General features: G+C 39.2%; 2 protein-coding genes and 1 long non-coding RNA gene across 5 annotated transcripts in view; 2 read left to right on the forward strand and 1 right to left on the reverse strand.

Moving 5' to 3' along the window:
• The window catches only part of slc4a11 (solute carrier family 4 member 11), a 72,974-nt gene extending 69,993 nt beyond the window's left edge, over positions 1-2,981 (forward strand). For both annotated transcript variants that reach the window (XM_085391930.1, XM_085391931.1), the window contains exon 20: positions 203-2,981. In XM_085391930.1, the coding sequence (XP_085248056.1) occupies positions 203-269 (67 nt within the window). In that variant the 3' untranslated portion in view covers positions 270-2,981. The remainder of the gene's footprint in view (positions 1-202) is intronic.
• Positions 2,982-5,093: 2,112 nt separating this feature from the next.
• On the reverse strand, positions 5,094-7,531 carry LOC146646161 (uncharacterized). The gene is made up of 3 exons (XR_014908707.1): positions 7,002-7,531; positions 5,739-5,947; positions 5,094-5,508 (listed from the first exon to the last, which is right to left on the reverse strand). It is a non-coding gene; the product is annotated as an uncharacterized LOC146646161 (long non-coding RNA).
• On the forward strand, positions 6,402-14,621 carry rpia (ribose 5-phosphate isomerase A (ribose 5-phosphate epimerase)). 2 transcript variants are annotated; one of them, XM_085390576.1, is made up of 10 exons: positions 6,402-6,499; positions 6,596-6,668; positions 7,559-7,619; positions 7,832-7,887; positions 8,005-8,064; positions 8,301-8,365; positions 8,446-8,514; positions 11,170-11,311; positions 12,591-12,690; positions 12,785-14,621. In XM_085390576.1, exons 1-10 carry the CDS (start codon positions 6,486-6,488, stop codon positions 12,880-12,882), a joined length of 738 nt encoding a protein of 245 aa, XP_085246702.1. In that variant the 5' UTR covers positions 6,402-6,485; the 3' UTR covers positions 12,883-14,621. The 2 variants fall into 2 exon arrangements, with proteins under 2 accessions (XP_085246702.1, XP_085246701.1); XM_085390575.1 differs by having other exon boundaries at positions 6,411-6,668.
• The last annotated feature ends 1,105 nt before the right edge of the window (positions 14,622-15,726 follow it).

Below are 15,726 nucleotides of genomic sequence, written 5' to 3' on the forward strand. Positions count from 1 at the left end.
AAACCATAAAGTGCATCTTTTAAAGTTTGGGGGCTCGTAAATTAGCCACTGTAGAAATCACTGGTAGCACTGATAAGAAGGCGGTCAGTTTTATCTGGTAAAATCAGACACTGTAAAGGCTTTGGGGTTTATTTTCTTCTTATGCTTTCTTTCTGCTCTAACAAGCACCAACTGACATGAATTATCTGTGCTCTGTGTTTAGGAACAACGTGCTCCCTCATATCATTGAGGCCAAATACTTGGACATAATGGATGCCCAACACATGTAGCTACAGATGGAATAAGCTCTGGATCCACATAAAGACATCTGGAATTTAAACAAAAAAAAAAAAAGAAAGAAAAAAAAGAAAATTAACAAAAACATATTTTTCAATGCAAAACTGTATGGAAAGCAAAAAGGAAATATATATCGACTGTTTTGATTTTTGTATCCGATAAGAACATTCTTTTAGGTGAAACACTGGAAAAGTGGCAAGTCATGTGAAGAGGGACGAGAGTCGTGGGAAATATTTTCCAAACATTAAACGGACAGCATCTCTCTGAAGGGGAAATTCTACCGAAAAAAAGGGAGGAAAAAAAATGAAACATAAAACGGGACCATCCAGAACTCCCTGTTTCACTTCTGTTTGACCCTCTCAGATTGTTCAGTGCCATATACCTCCATCTTCTCCATTCACACCTTTTACTTTTCTATGGTAACACTTTACAATATCCTACTGCAGTGTGTACATCTGTGTTTTAACCTGTGGGCAACTGCTTCAAGTATTCACTAATACTGCTCAAGTAATAAAACTGCTGCCAGTGGAAATTGCGTATTAATTAGAAAGGTGTAATGGCACAATGTCAGTATGAACATTATCTATTTTTGACACTTTGCACTCACATTGTGTTTTTACACTGCCATACAGGGAGGTTTGCCATCTGTACACTGTGTTAAGTATTGAAAATCTTTTCCATGGACCACTTACATGAAAGTAATACCGCGTTTAGGCCACTGTAAAGAAAATCTTTACCTTAATCATTGTGCAGTGTTAAAACCTTCACATTCCTACACCTTTTAGCTGTGATCCTCCCTTTTATCTATGTAGGACACGTGCGTCCTTACATGTTTTGATTCTAAGTCATTCCAAAAACGTTAGTATTCATTAAGGTGTGTGTGCGTGTGCGTCTGTGTGTGCGTGTGTGCGCCATCATCTAGCTTTCTGCCGGGTCTTAGAAAACCGAATTTTTAAGGTGGAATTTAAGTGCTCAGATGAATTTTAAAAAATACATTCCACGGGTATATATTATGTGTAATTATTTAGAAAGACAGCACAAACCAAATCATATAGTAAAGTCTTTATGAAATTATGAATATATTAGAATATATTATGGCAGTATATAAAACTTATTATTGTTCAAATCTAGGATTATTTATTTATCATGATGACCGTTTGTCAAGTGGAGAATGATCATTTTGTGTGTTTGCCCTGACCTGTTGTTCTCTTTTTGCTCTTTTTCATCCCACAGATACCAAATGTTGTATTCCGAGTGTGTCTCACATATGACTCTCCCACAGTTTACATATCAAAGTCCCTTCCAGTTCCATGTCACAGTTCTGGTGCATTGGTAGTAAAGTCAGGTTAAAAAAAACAAAACAAAGCATCTGAGAGCTTTGGACTGAACAAAATGCATTTTTTTTCCTGTGATCAAGTGTTCAAAAATGAGTTTTAGAATAACCCAGTCTTGTTTTCTATTTAGATGTTATGATTAGATCAGTGCTTGCAGATGTTGTCATGTAATAATCCAGGTGTCTGGAGAGATTAATATTGTTATCTACAGCTCAAAAAGAAAAAAAAGATTCTAAGCACTGATTTGCTTAAAGCATGTCACCTGGGTTTTTAATACAATGTGATGCCAATGGACATGTATCCTACATGAGAAAAAAAAAGTAGCAAGTCAAACAGTAACTTCTCATTAAAACGAATGCAATGCTCAATATTTAGCAATACTGTGTATAAAGCAGAACTTCACCAGTGATACTGGGGTGAATCAGCAAAGGCGGACCCATCACTGAAGCAATGACAGGCCAGCTGTATTTTTACAACAGCACCTTTTCAGTCCATCCTCATGGTACAAACGCTGCTCTGCGCTGATTTGATTACGTTACACATCAAGAGGAAAAAATAAATAAAAAATATATATATATTTGCCTGTCAAAGAGGCATCCACAGTGGCAGATTTTGTTGCTTTCCCAATATCCAAATGGCAGCTCCCGCACTTCTGTTCAACTTTGTCTTACAGATGTGAGAAAGATGTCCAATTTAAGCAGATGGATGTCTCATGCTGAGATAGCAAGGCATAAAAGCCTGCAAGCATTTGCATAATCCTTGGACTAAGCCTTAAGACAGCACTGGTGAAAGCAGGATGAGATTGTGAGGTATGAAGGAATATGTACAGTTTGCAATGCAAAGTTTAGTTTTTATTAACTATCCATTATAATCCAACGCAAGGTATTAGTTTCTAACTTTGGACTGAGATTTACTGATTCTTCTTCTTATGTGACAGTACTGTTGTTGTTCCTTGATATCCTCACTGTACTGATCATTTTGGAATAGCAGCAAACTTCTCTCAGAGGACTTGATATTGGATTTGGGATGAAAGATACTACTCAGTTTGTGAAACCTTGACTTCCCCTTCCTCCTAATTGGATTTGTTTGAAATTGCGTACTGTGATGTTTTGTTTAGGTTAACCACCCCTCTTTTCTGATTTCATATAGCCTACTTTTTCTAATCATGAATGTATGATGTGTGGATTTTTATATAGCATACTAATTTAGGTGTCAAACAGAATCTGTAATTTTGTCAAAAAGATCAGCTATATTTGTAAGCTGTAAGATGTAAAATGAGAAAAAATGGTTATCAAAACAGAATGTGTTGGTTTACTATAGTGTGTGTGTGTGTGTATGTATGTATGTATGTATGTATATATGTATATATATATATATATATATATATATATATATATATATATATATATATATATATATATATATATATATATATATATATATATATACATACACACACACACACACACTCTACGCTGAAAAAGAGAGATTATCTCAAGCTGTTTGCCAAATAAAAAGTAGTAGTGATGTAAATAAGTGTGTGCTTGTGCTCACTGTGAATTGGTGATCAGATTGTCGTAATGTTTGATATTTATATTAGTGCCCTTTAGACAAAGGTTCCTTCTAATGTTATTGACCACCTTGACCATTTATCTACGGCCACTACCAGGACAAAACGTTCCCCTCAGCAGCCTTGTTCATTTAGAGGATATTACAAAAGGTCAAGACATTATGTGCCACATGGTTACATAAAGAATGCAGTGTATTTTCAGTATGCTAATCTGCTGTGGAAGTAAGAAGGTAATCGACTCAAAATAACTTCTGGGTTGTGCCAAGTAATGCAGCTGTAGGACCGTGTGTGAAATACAGCTCCATGCTGCAAACATGCATCTATTTCTACTTATGTTTCTATTTTTTTTTGTCACAATCTTGTTTTAATAAAAATAAAAACCCACTCCTATATTTATAAATTACAGAGAGATTTTTATGTATCTTAACACGTTTCCAAAAATTTTAAGTTCTGTTATTTCACCTATAAATTTCCTGCTCTGTGGGGAATTAATAGGCATTGTTGGTGCTTTAAGTATCATCCTTCCATTGAAACAAACCTCGGTGTAAGCGCTATTATCAATGTTACTGACATTCATCCTCGCATGGGGATAAAACGCTTCAACCGCTCTTTAACCAGTAGATGTATTTACAGCGCCGCCTTCAGGACTGTTTTTATATTCCCAACTTCACTGAAAGGGGATCCTGTGTGTATTGGTACCATAATTACTGAATGAGTAATTACGTGTTTTAATAAATATTTATCTCGAACTGATGTATAGGCAGAAAAAAAATATCAATTTTTAGAGTATAACATCGTCTCTGTTGCACTGCACCTGCGCAGATGACCGCAGATCTCTTAAGTCATAAGAAACCTGGCAGTGCAGGTGATCAGCTCTGTGGGGTTATTAAAGGTACGCGGACAGAGTCGCGTTAAATCAGTTAAGTCGCTCTGCCGCTCTGGGCTGCATGGTGCGGAGCTCTGACTGTATAAACGATGGACGACGCGACAGCACTTTCTCCCATGGTGCAAAAATGAAGCCAAAATATTCCCCTCGTGGAAGCTGCCATATTGCGCTTTTGGAGCCAGAGTGCGGAGGAGTGACTTGAGGTGGAGCGACTGCGTCACGCTCCCACCCACACACCCGCTGGACGTGACCGCAAAGTCTGTATTTTTGAATGATTCCTTAGTTTTTGTTATCCATTTTTTAACAGATGACATCAGCTGCATACTCCACAGAGACCCAGAGTTACTGTTAATATCAAAAATGTAATGCTGTCCTTTGAGATTTTAACAGAAGACTGTGAGTGTAATGGATCTAAAACTGTTTAAATCTTCAGAGCACTCTACAGCCTGGTAACAACAGCAGCAGAAGGTTTCAGTAGTGTATTGTAATTTGTTCTTTTTATTTAATAATAGAGTCCACATAATTATTACCAGCTACACCCACCATGGGAGAAACTGGTGAGAGAGACCATCAGGACCAAGCTGGGTTTCCTGGGTCTAGAGGTTTGGAGAAATCCAGATGTTCTGTTGACCCACTGAGAGAGGCATCATTTCAGAAACATCAGAAGAACTGAAGTTCATCGCAGGGATCAAGGAGGACCTCATGATCTTCACCACCAGCTCCCTTACAGAGAAATCTTCAGAACTCCACTGTAGGCCCACTCCAGAAGAGACCTTTGGTTTGTTTAATGTTATAAATACTTGGACTGAACTCTTACATAAAGATATTATATTCAGTCTTGTAGAAATATATAAATATAAATATATATATATATATATATATATATATATATATATATATATATATATATATATATATATATATATATATATATATATATATATATATATATATATATATATATATATTAATTAAATAAAATATTATCCTCTCTGGTCACTGGTATGAATGACTCTGAATTATTTTGTGGTAAATAACACACTATTGGCAAAAAAAAACACAGTGAAAGAATTCCAGATCACTAGTTTTTAGTCATCAGGTTTTATTTAATTGTGTCAGAGAAAATCTCATGTGCTCTTCCTGTGTCTGAGTGCATTCAGTGTTTAAAATAGAACCTCTGCAGGTCTCAGATCAGCAGCTTTCTGAAACACCAAACTGCTGATATGTAGTGACACACACGGTTACATGGGTGATTAATCCTTTTGACTTTTTGTCTTTAACTTTATCAATAAAACAGCTGCAGCTTTCACTGACAGCACATGTGGTACTTTAACCTTTGTACTGTTTTTTTTTTATCAGTTAATTCTGGAGTTAACATGAACATGTTGGATATCTGTCTGCTTTCACTGGGTGGTACAGAGGTCTGAGTCTGAGGGGAGCTCCTGTAATCACGAAGAGAACAGAATCATCACAAACTGAAATATAAAGTTTATCTCTCAAATATGAAATAAAGCTGATCCTTCTTGGTCCTCACAGAGTTCTACTCTTGCATTCTTTCAGTTCTACAGTTCTGCTGACATACGAGCTGCTTATTAAAAAAGGCCAAAGCCTTATATACCATACATACTATATAAACAACATATATAAACAGATTTTCCAATATAATATTTACCTTTGAGTTGTTGGTGCTTTGTAAATGGAAATCTCCAGAGATGAGAAGATGGAGCAGGTTTAGAATAGAATAGAATTCAACTTTATTGTCATTGCACATGTCACAGGTACAGGGCAACGAAATGCAGTTTTTAGTTTGTAGTCCTGGTTCAGTCTGCTCCTGCATTGTGGTCACTGACATACAGCAATGTTAAAGCTGCTGCCTGAGTACTGAAAAACAAATAATAATGCTACAAATTATTTCTCTTAAAGGATGTAAGCTGTCCAGAGTGCTGCACATATAACTTTGTGACCATTAACATGAATTCAGATTCGTTTTTTTAACCTGAATATTTGAAACAAACTCTGTAAATATACATGTATATATATATATATATATATATATATATATATATATATATATACATACATATATATACAGAGGTTTTCACAAGTTTCACCGTGATTGCAGCTGCCAGTCAAAGCTGATATGATGACGTTGCACCCCAATTTAAAAGCATTATAGTAGTAATTAGAATCAAACTTATGGGAAAGGAGACCCCTTGAATATAAATGATGATAAATATTGATAATCAAAGAAAGAATATTTGCTAAACAAAAGTTCGAGGAGAAATTTGTATTTTATCCACTAACACGGAGGAGGCGGGGTTTATGACTTATACTGCAGATCTATGTTGTTTGAGGGGAAAGCTGTCCGCGGCGCTGTCTTTGGTGGACCTGTCTGTCTCCGTGTCTTGTGGGCCGGGTCATGACACTTCAGGGGTGGGTCTCCTTCAAGAAACACGCAGCTGGATTTGTGTATCTAGCATCCCGGAGGCTGGCGGTTCCCAATAACTATAAGCACGTGTGTCTTTTCAGTCAGTCTGCAGCTAACATGGCAGAGGAGGCGAAGAAGCTAGCTGCTTACGCCGCCGTGGATAACCACATTCAGGTACAGCAGATTCTGTTACCGTTCACTCTCTGCTAGTTTGTCGCTTACTATTAACAGGATTTGAAACAGCAGTATATAGTCTTATCTGCGTGTTTAGATAACAGCGTGCTAGTAAAGTTGGCTAAATATACAGCTAGAAGACCAGCTTAGTGATTTGTTACCGTTATCTAACTTGCACGGTTTGGAAGCGAATTAGCTGAGTTAGCTAGCTAACTTTGCTTAGCATTAAGCAGTGCATGTTACATGTTGCAACACATAGTAAGCCGCTAGCTAAGCGGTCGCTGTATTTGACAGAGCCGTACACTGCTGATTTAACACGGCATGACCGCTCACCAAATGTCACATTAAAGTCTCTCCGGTATCCATTTGGGCCGATGATGATGATGATGAGGGGCGTCCATAATAACCTTTTACTGTTGTGCAATTACGATTTGTATGTACACTCCTGCACCTCCGATCGCCTCTGTGTTCAGGGTTTAGAAAGTCAATCTCATGAAGCAAAACGCTGCTGAGCAATACAGAGCAAACAAGTCTGCTTAAGAGAAGTGAGCTGTCTGCACGTTGGGTTGAACAGAAGAGCCCAAACCAGCAGGTCTGAAGCACGTGTCCAGGCTCTTCTAGTGGGAGGGGCTTAGATGAGACAGGAGAGAGCTTTCTACCTGCTGAAACCTAAAATCTTGGTATCTTGTGTTTTAGTCATTTTTAGTATGCCAATACATGAATTAAACACTCAGCAGTCCTAACAAAGTAGATTCATGATATGATCATTGTTATTATGATTGCAGTCAATTAAACCCTTATGCATCTTTTGATGTTGTTTGTTTTTCTCCACACATCCTCAGGATATTTAGCCTCACTGCATTTGTTTGACTTTATTTGTGTTTTTCTAGAATAATCAGGTTGTTGGTGTGGGCAGCGGGTCAACTATCGTCTACGCTGTGGATAGATTAGGTGAGGGAAACCTGTACGTCAGAAGATAATACACCAACTTTGAGCTCTACAGGAAGATTTGAAGCTCTGCTCCAGTTGTGACACAGAGCACAGTTTTTTTTCTGTCTTAACAACACAAGCAAATTCCTAAATGCAGCACCATTTGGGTCTTTATTAGAATTCATAAAATAGAAGCACTAATGGCCCTTGTGTTTTATCCCTCTCTCTTCTAGCTGAGAGAGTGCGTCAGGAGAAACTCAATATTGTTTGTGTTCCCACCTCCTTCCAGGTTGGTTTGCATATTTCACAACAGTGTGGAGCAATATGGCTTTGAAACATCACTTCCCCTTACTTAAAACTGTGTTTTTCTTTCCTCTGTGCTTTTCTTTTGTTTTTTGTCCCACAGGCTCGTCAGCTGATTCTACAGCATGGCCTCACTCTGTCAGATCTGGACAGGCACCCCGAGGTATGATGAGCTCATTGGAAATCAATCTGAAAGCCCTGATTTCCTGTCTATCTCTACTTACTATCAATAAAAATAAAAATGGGGCAAAGCCCAACCAAATAAATAAAACATGATTGGGAGAGCTGACTATAGCATTTTCTACATTTAGGGAATGGTTCAGGAGTTTCTTTTGTATATACCGGTATCTGTGCTCAGTGGTCTGCTTGCATAAAAAATCACCGCCTTTGCTTTTGCAGCTGGACGTGGCAATTGACGGAGCAGATGAAGTGGACAAAGACCTCACGCTGATAAAAGGTGGAGGGTGAGTACAGTACAGATGTCTGATTGCAAGCAGCATCTGTCGTGTTTTCTCTCATTCATCCTCTTCTTCTTCTTCACCAGTGGCTGCCTGACTCAGGAGAAGATTGTAGCCGGCTGTGCTAAACATTTTGTTGTAATTGCCGATTACAGGTGTGTATCAGTGAACCTAAATGTCAGATGTTAGAGAAAGTGTGGTCATTCAGAGGTGTAGTGTGAAGTAGCAGAACACAGATTTCCACGTGTGCACTGGAGTTGTTGCTTGTTTCTAAGCACATGTAAAGACTGTAATAGCTTTATATATTAGACAACTATAACTAGGAAAAATGGTCAAACTTTAGTGATTCATATTTTATATATTTGCTTATGAGATGAATCAGAGTTCTCTACACATAACAGGCAACTTGGCAAAGAATCTATTTTAAATGGTATCTTTAGACACTTTATTCCTGTTTCTTTAGCTGAATCGGTGATGATGTTTGTACCATCCAAGTGATAACCATTGAGCTTTTAAACATGGCCTATCTTGCCTAAGAGTTAAGGCTGTGTTGACATGCTGTTTTGAATGTTGTATGTTTCCATTTTCTTAGCAAAATATAAGGAAATGAAAGCGGGTAGTTCAGCAGCAATGTTCCCTCTAAGCTGCACGCATGCGCAATTGCGCACTGCTGGCACGCTCTTTGTGCACAGAAAATCTGCGTTGTGCACAGAAAAAAAAAAAATCTACGCTTAATTGAAATTAAAATTAATACGTTAACAACTCTGTTTTGCAGTGTAAGTCAATAAGTGACTGGCTGCTCCCGTATGGGATTAGAAGATGCCACCTTATCCCATAGTCCAGCCAATGATGCGATTCACATTCGTATATACGCAGCTAATCAGCGTCGTTGACAGGCTATGACAGCGTCCTTATGTGCCGACACCGGTGTTTTAGTTAGCAAAGCGGCTGATGTGGAGTGAAGCCACGTTAATGACAACGTGTACAACCATTGGAGATGTGAGCAGGACGGATGGAACAACTGACGGGAAAAAGTGTGGACTTTATACCAGTTTTTGAATTGTGTTGATCGGCCACGTAAAACCAGAGTTATGATAAATATATCTGCAATGTTTGGTTTTCTTCCTGAATACTATCGTTGTTTCTATTTACTGCGGGAGGAAATGGTTAAAAACTGCGTTTTATAAGGAAAACGCTCGAAAGCCTATGAGCAAAAAAACCCCACCTTTTCCTATTGGTGGAAAAATGTACCATGTCGACCAATCAAAAAATGACATGGCAACATTGCATTTAGTTGTTTAGGAAGGGGGAAGTTTTAGGAGTGATGGTGTGTTTTGAGATGTGAGAGATTTCCGACATTTAGCGCAAATCTTGTGTAGTTAGTGTGTAGTGTAGTCACTAGTTTTGTTGTGTGTGTCAGAACAATGAGGCGACTGCTGAGTGTTACAGGTGTTACAGCAGTGATACAGCTCCTGTTGTCAGGCCTGCAGGTATCAGGCTGTTGTTCTCCTTTATCTCTTAGTGGACAGAAATTATTTTTTGGAGTGGCACAAATAATTTGTGTGGCATCAAATTTGATGCAGAACAGCTGATTGTTCTGTAAATAGTTTGAAATGTTTATTTAAAAAACGCCTTGGCTGCATTTTTAGGTAAACAGCTGCAAAAACTTTGTTTGCAAAACTCAGTTACTTTTTTGAAGAAGTAACTACATAATTAATTGCCCAACATTGGTCATTATATACTGCATTTTGCAGAGAGAGAGTTACAGACTCTCTCCCAGACCACAGACTCGTAATACAAGTCAGTTTGATATAGATAGATATATCTATCTATCTAATAGTGTTAACATACTACACAGATCATGAACAAGATTTTTATTTTCATTGTAAGTGGGATAAAGTAGTCTAACATAAATGTAAATGCTGTAATTTGATTATTTTAATAAACCGTGTAACTTGGATGGATTCGATGCTGGCGTGACCACAGTGCACACGTCTGCTGTTGCTCACAGGGGTCCAAGGGACCGCTCAGGGAGTTTGTGTGTTCGCTCAGACACATGAAAAATTAGAGGGAACATTGCTCAGCAGTGTACTTTTTTTTAAAACCAGGGTTGATTAAATTACTCTGTTACAACAGAAAAAATGAACTGCACTGGACTTAACCTGTGCATGATTCCAAACATCCACCATATAAACCTGACCCGACCTTTAGGATGTACAGGACATGAAAAATTATTCATATGAAGATCTTGACTATCTGGGTATAATTAAAGGTGCACACTTGGGCTTTTTAGGGTGATGGGGTCTGGCCACCCTGCCAGGCAGGTGAGTGGTGTGGAAACCCATGTTTGCAAATTTAACTTGAATCTATTAAAAATCTTTGGACAAGTTTAAATCCAGGTGACTTTGGCCTCAGGAACCATGTAATCCTACTGTTTATTAAAATATCGTAGAATTCAGAGATCTGTTGAGGTGTCATTAATCGTTATGTTTTGGCAGACGGTTCAATATGATAGGAAAGTGTGTTTGTAGCGTTACCGTGTACGAGTGCTTGTAATTCCAAGACAGCACCAGTTTTACCACAGCTTTGAACCAGTGATGGAAATGTGTCCTTTCATTCTAAGTAAACTGACACTCGCTGCTGCCACATCAGCTATCACAGCCACATCGGGTACAAAATAAGACACTTTAAGTATTAAATATTTGTATTCATTTTCTTTTACTAAAATAAAAACAGGTTTTAGACTGATCTGTATCTATGTGAGGATCATTCGTCCAGATTTGATTCGTTCCCTTTCTCCACAACTCCAGGAAGGACTCCAAAGCTCTGGGCCAACAGTGGAAGAAAGGAGTTCCCGTTGAGGTTATCCCCATGGCGCATGTTCCCGTCTCCAGAACAATAGCCAAGCGTTTTGGAGGCGAGGCTAACCTAAGAATGGCTGTCAGCAAAGCAGTAAGTGGACTGACTCTAACATCTGTGACATCTCAGCTGCACCTCTGTTTCATTGCTCACAGCTTTGCTTTGGTTTTCCTCCTGGATTTTCATTCAGTGGTTCTCAAACTTACCATTGAACTTTTAGCGTTAATCAACAGTTAAAAAAGAATTTAAGTTTAAATTTAGCCATAGGCTGTGCATAAAAGAGACATTTCAGTGGCAGCATATTGGTTAATAGCCTTTGTTTGCTTCTGGGGACTTGTGCCTGTTGTTTGTCCCGACCAGACTTCCATAGGTGCTACACCGCAGTCACTGAGCCCCATTTTCTACTTTTATTAGCAACATTTTAACCCTTCCCATAAAACAGAATCAAAAATGCTGCCGTGTATATCAGCCTGATGTTGCCTGTGTAGCTGGCCTCAGTGTAAAAGGTGATTTTACCCTCTGATCATCTCATTTCACTTATCCTACCTACTAGTATTTTTATCTTTAAGTGTGTCCAAATTGAAGGATGTGATGATGGATGGTGATACTGCCTCATCAGTGACAGTGAAGCATTACACTGGGCTTCACATGAAGGAGTTGAACCCACAAACAATAACCGGGACTTTACATTTTTCTATAAGTCGTTTACTGAACTTGGTGAAGCGAGGAGCACATAGTTAAACGGTTTTTGAGTAACTTTGAGGAAGACTTAGTGCTGCTGTGGACCAGCTCATTGGCTGCAGTGCCTGTAGTGTCAATCCAGTGCAATTAACTAACTGCGTGGCCTCGTGAGTCGGCTTCGTTAGAGGCTTGTGACAACTGTGTGAAACTGAGGAAAGTTTACACTGAAAGCGGAGGGCAAAGCCGCCTACACAGGCGCCGTAACTGCCTCATTAACACTCTGCAGACTTTAATGATTTGCCTCCTACTCTGTTCTTTCAAATGAACAACATCCAGCGAGAGACGGGAGCCTCTGTTTATTATTCCAGCTCTTAATGTTTTCATTGCTCTTTTTTTTTCTCTTTTTTTGTTTTTCCTTTTTTATGCTGTTGAGCCTGGAAACTGTTTTGAGTGCTAATGAGTGGGACAGTTTGTTTACTCACAGATCCTTGACGATCAGACATGCTGTTATTTAATTAAAACTTCCTTTATAATCGCGCACGATCACTTAGTAATTACATGTGGCAGACCACACTCGCGTTTTGTAAACTGCTAAGGAGAACAATTATATTTCCAGCGCCTGAGATAACAAGCTTTGCGTGTGTTCCCGTACTTTGCTGGAGTGACTGGGTTATGTATTTGTGGCTTTCAGGGTCCCGTGGTCACTGATAATAGCAACTTCATCCTGGACTGGAAGTTTGAGCATGCTCAGAACTGGAAGGAAGTGAACACTGCAATCAAGATGATCCCGGGTGAGGAGCTTGGGGCGTGTCTCATTGTTGTTGTAAGTATATTGGTCCATCCATCAGTGTTCAGAGTGCTCAGCCTGTCTCTGTGTGCTTACAGGTGTGGTAGAGACCGGGCTCTTCGTAGGGATGGCCGAAAGGGCCTACTTTGGCATGGAGGACGGAAGCGTGCAGGTTCGAGATCCTGCGGTCAACTGAGTTTTCCACCATCAACACAATCTCTCTCTGCTCATCTTTCCGAATGACCTCACCGCTCCCACAAGTGCCATAGTCTTGATTTCCTCCAGGTGCCCTACTGTTTGGGTTGAGCTGCACCTCCTGCAAAGCAAGGCAGTTTTCACACATCTCACTAGGATCTCACTGAAGATCACTTGGTTTTCTCATCCTGCTGGTGGTGCTTCAGAGTTTTAAAGTGCCTGATGAGTAAAATCAAGTGCGTCGCATCTTCTTTCTTAGCCTGTAATGTCCCCAGTTTGTCTTCCCGGTCACACTGGGAATTTTGGCTCTTCTGCAGTTAGCAGGTTTGACAGAGTCTCTGCAGAGTTGTGGTTCTCAAGTATTAAGGTGAACCACTGCAGTGCTGCACAGCCAGATTAAGGAGTGCCTTGAGATTTAAAAAAAGAAGACCTTTTTAAAGGCACATTTAAAAAAATAAAATAATAATAAAATAAATATCATAATTATATGTCAAAACATCTGCTAGGCCGACAAAACCAAAAAAAACCCTGTAAGCAGTCAGCACTAGTCTCCCTGCTTTTGGAGGGATGGCAAGAACTACTAATGAATATCCCAATTTAAGCAGCAAGAGGCATAAAATGATCTAGTGCAGCTATGAAGCCTCTGGTAATGTGTTACAAAGATGCACAATATAAAGGTGGAGTGTAATGCAAGTTTCCTTGTTGAAGAAGCCTAACATGACAAAACAGTCCTGAATGAGGACAGATTGGGGAAATATATGTGGTTTCCTCTGAGGTTTCACAACTGCTCCTGTAAAGTTAGACTAATCATTGAAGGTTAAAGTCCTCAGCCTCGCTGTTTGTCCAGGAAAAAAGCAAAACTAATGCACGTACACATCTCCTTCCTCTGTCTCTGTTCTTTTTGTGCCTGTATGTCACCTGCATGACCGTTAGTTATCCTTTACACGAGTCATCTGGACACTGAACGCCTCCCACTAACATAACTTGAAGTAGGTAATGATGGTAGACAGCCATGCTATTTAACTTTGGCGTGCTGTAGATTATGTAAGTTTCACTAGAACCATGAGTACATTTTGTGTCTTGTAATACCAAAGTAATAGAATGTTCTTTATGATTCAAGTAGCAAAAGTTAATACATTTTCATAGTTGAATGCCTTTAAAATATTTTAGTTTAAGACAAAAGCGTTGTCAGTGTTGGTGAAACTGCATCTTCGTAGTTCAGTTTATAGCATGGAGTCTGTCCCTTGAAGAAATGATCCCTTATGTTATTTTGTGGCCAAGTTACTGTCTCTGCCTGCATCAGCCATCACATGTTGTTCTTATGGTTTTCAAATTCAGCCGTTCCTTCGACTTTACTATGCCTTACACTGTGGTTTTATTTTTGTGAATGTGTTTGTTTCAATGTAAAACTCTGAGAGACTCTGGACATGGGCAGAGCTGCGAAATTCAAGATCAAGTCATGCAAATGCAGTCAGTTGGCAAATATGTTTAAAAAAAAAAAAAAAACACTGTGAAGTGCACACACTCGGATCCTGTTCTAATGTTATTCCAGTCTCATAAATCAAATTCAAGTGGCCTGGAGATGAAAGGTTAAGCGATCTGGGAATGTGTTTGGAATATTTTTGCACCAGCATGGTATTTTTCTCCATTCTTTTCTTTACCAGTTGACTGTGATTATTATTATTTTTGCTGCAAAGGTTCTAATTTCTTTGTCAATACAGGACCAAAATTATAACTCAATGTCTTGTTTTATTTTTTTGTGATTTAGTGTGAGCATACTTGTTGACACTTATTTCCCTTTATTTAAAGCTATTAACAAAATAGCAAATTGAATAATAGTTAAAATATTAAGATGATATCCGTACCAATGTGTGATTTCTGAACATTATTTGACTTTGACCTTGTCAGTCACTGTACAACAGGTATACAAGGAACAAAATTTCATTACAGTTGGTGAAATATTGTGAAATATAAAATTGTATAGCAGCAGAAATCCTGTAACATGCGAGGGTTGGGACAACAGAGCATGAAAGAGGGATGAGGATGCAGTGATGATGTCTGTGCCTCGAAACAAGCAGCGCTTGGATGCAGTGTCTTAAATGGAGGGAAGGCGAGCCTCAGTGGTTTTCTTCCACCATCCTCGCCTCTCTTCAGTCTTCCAATCAGAGGTACTGCAGCAGCCACTCCACACATAGATGCAGCTGGTCAAAATGCCCTCTATGGTACCGCTCTAGAATGTAGTGAGGATGGGTGGGACTAGGGGGGCTCTCGTCATCCTGCGCAGGAAGTGCAGCCTAATGTTGTGCCCTCTTGACCAGTGACACCATGTTCAAAGTCCGACGTTCAGGATCAGGTTGTTGACTCCACACCAACTGTTACACCACCTCTCTGTAAGCCAGGTGGTCATCCCTGATGAGGCCCACTGCTGTTGCATTGCCCGCAAACTTCATAGTGTGGTTGGTGGTCATGTGTCAGTCATCAGCGTGAACAGCAAAGTGCTCAGAGTGGTGTTTTCCTGGTGTGCAGGCTTCAGTAAAGAGAAGAGGAGATGGTGTCCTCGGTGGAGCAGTTTAGTCACTAGGCACACGGGAATGAATATAACAAGCTGTGCTCGAGTTTGTGCAGAATGCAGGAAAGTACCACCCTCCTTTTTGACCACAGGGAGGCGCTAGATATTCAATCTGCTTGGTGTACTTAAGGTAGTTTAATGCCAGCACAACAAAATGTTCTATATACAGATTATGCGCTAATACCCTTATGTAGAATACATAGCTAAATTCGTCTTTTGTATATTAAATGCTTTGACATGTTTATAATAACTTGTGTAATATATATTTATAACACA

This window comes from Rhamphochromis longiceps, linkage group LG19 (genome assembly GCF_057381845.1).
Source record: "Rhamphochromis longiceps isolate RC_006_pf linkage group LG19, R_longiceps_female_GT1.1, whole genome shotgun sequence".
Classification (NCBI taxonomy): Eukaryota; Metazoa; Chordata; class Actinopteri; order Cichliformes; family Cichlidae; genus Rhamphochromis; species Rhamphochromis longiceps.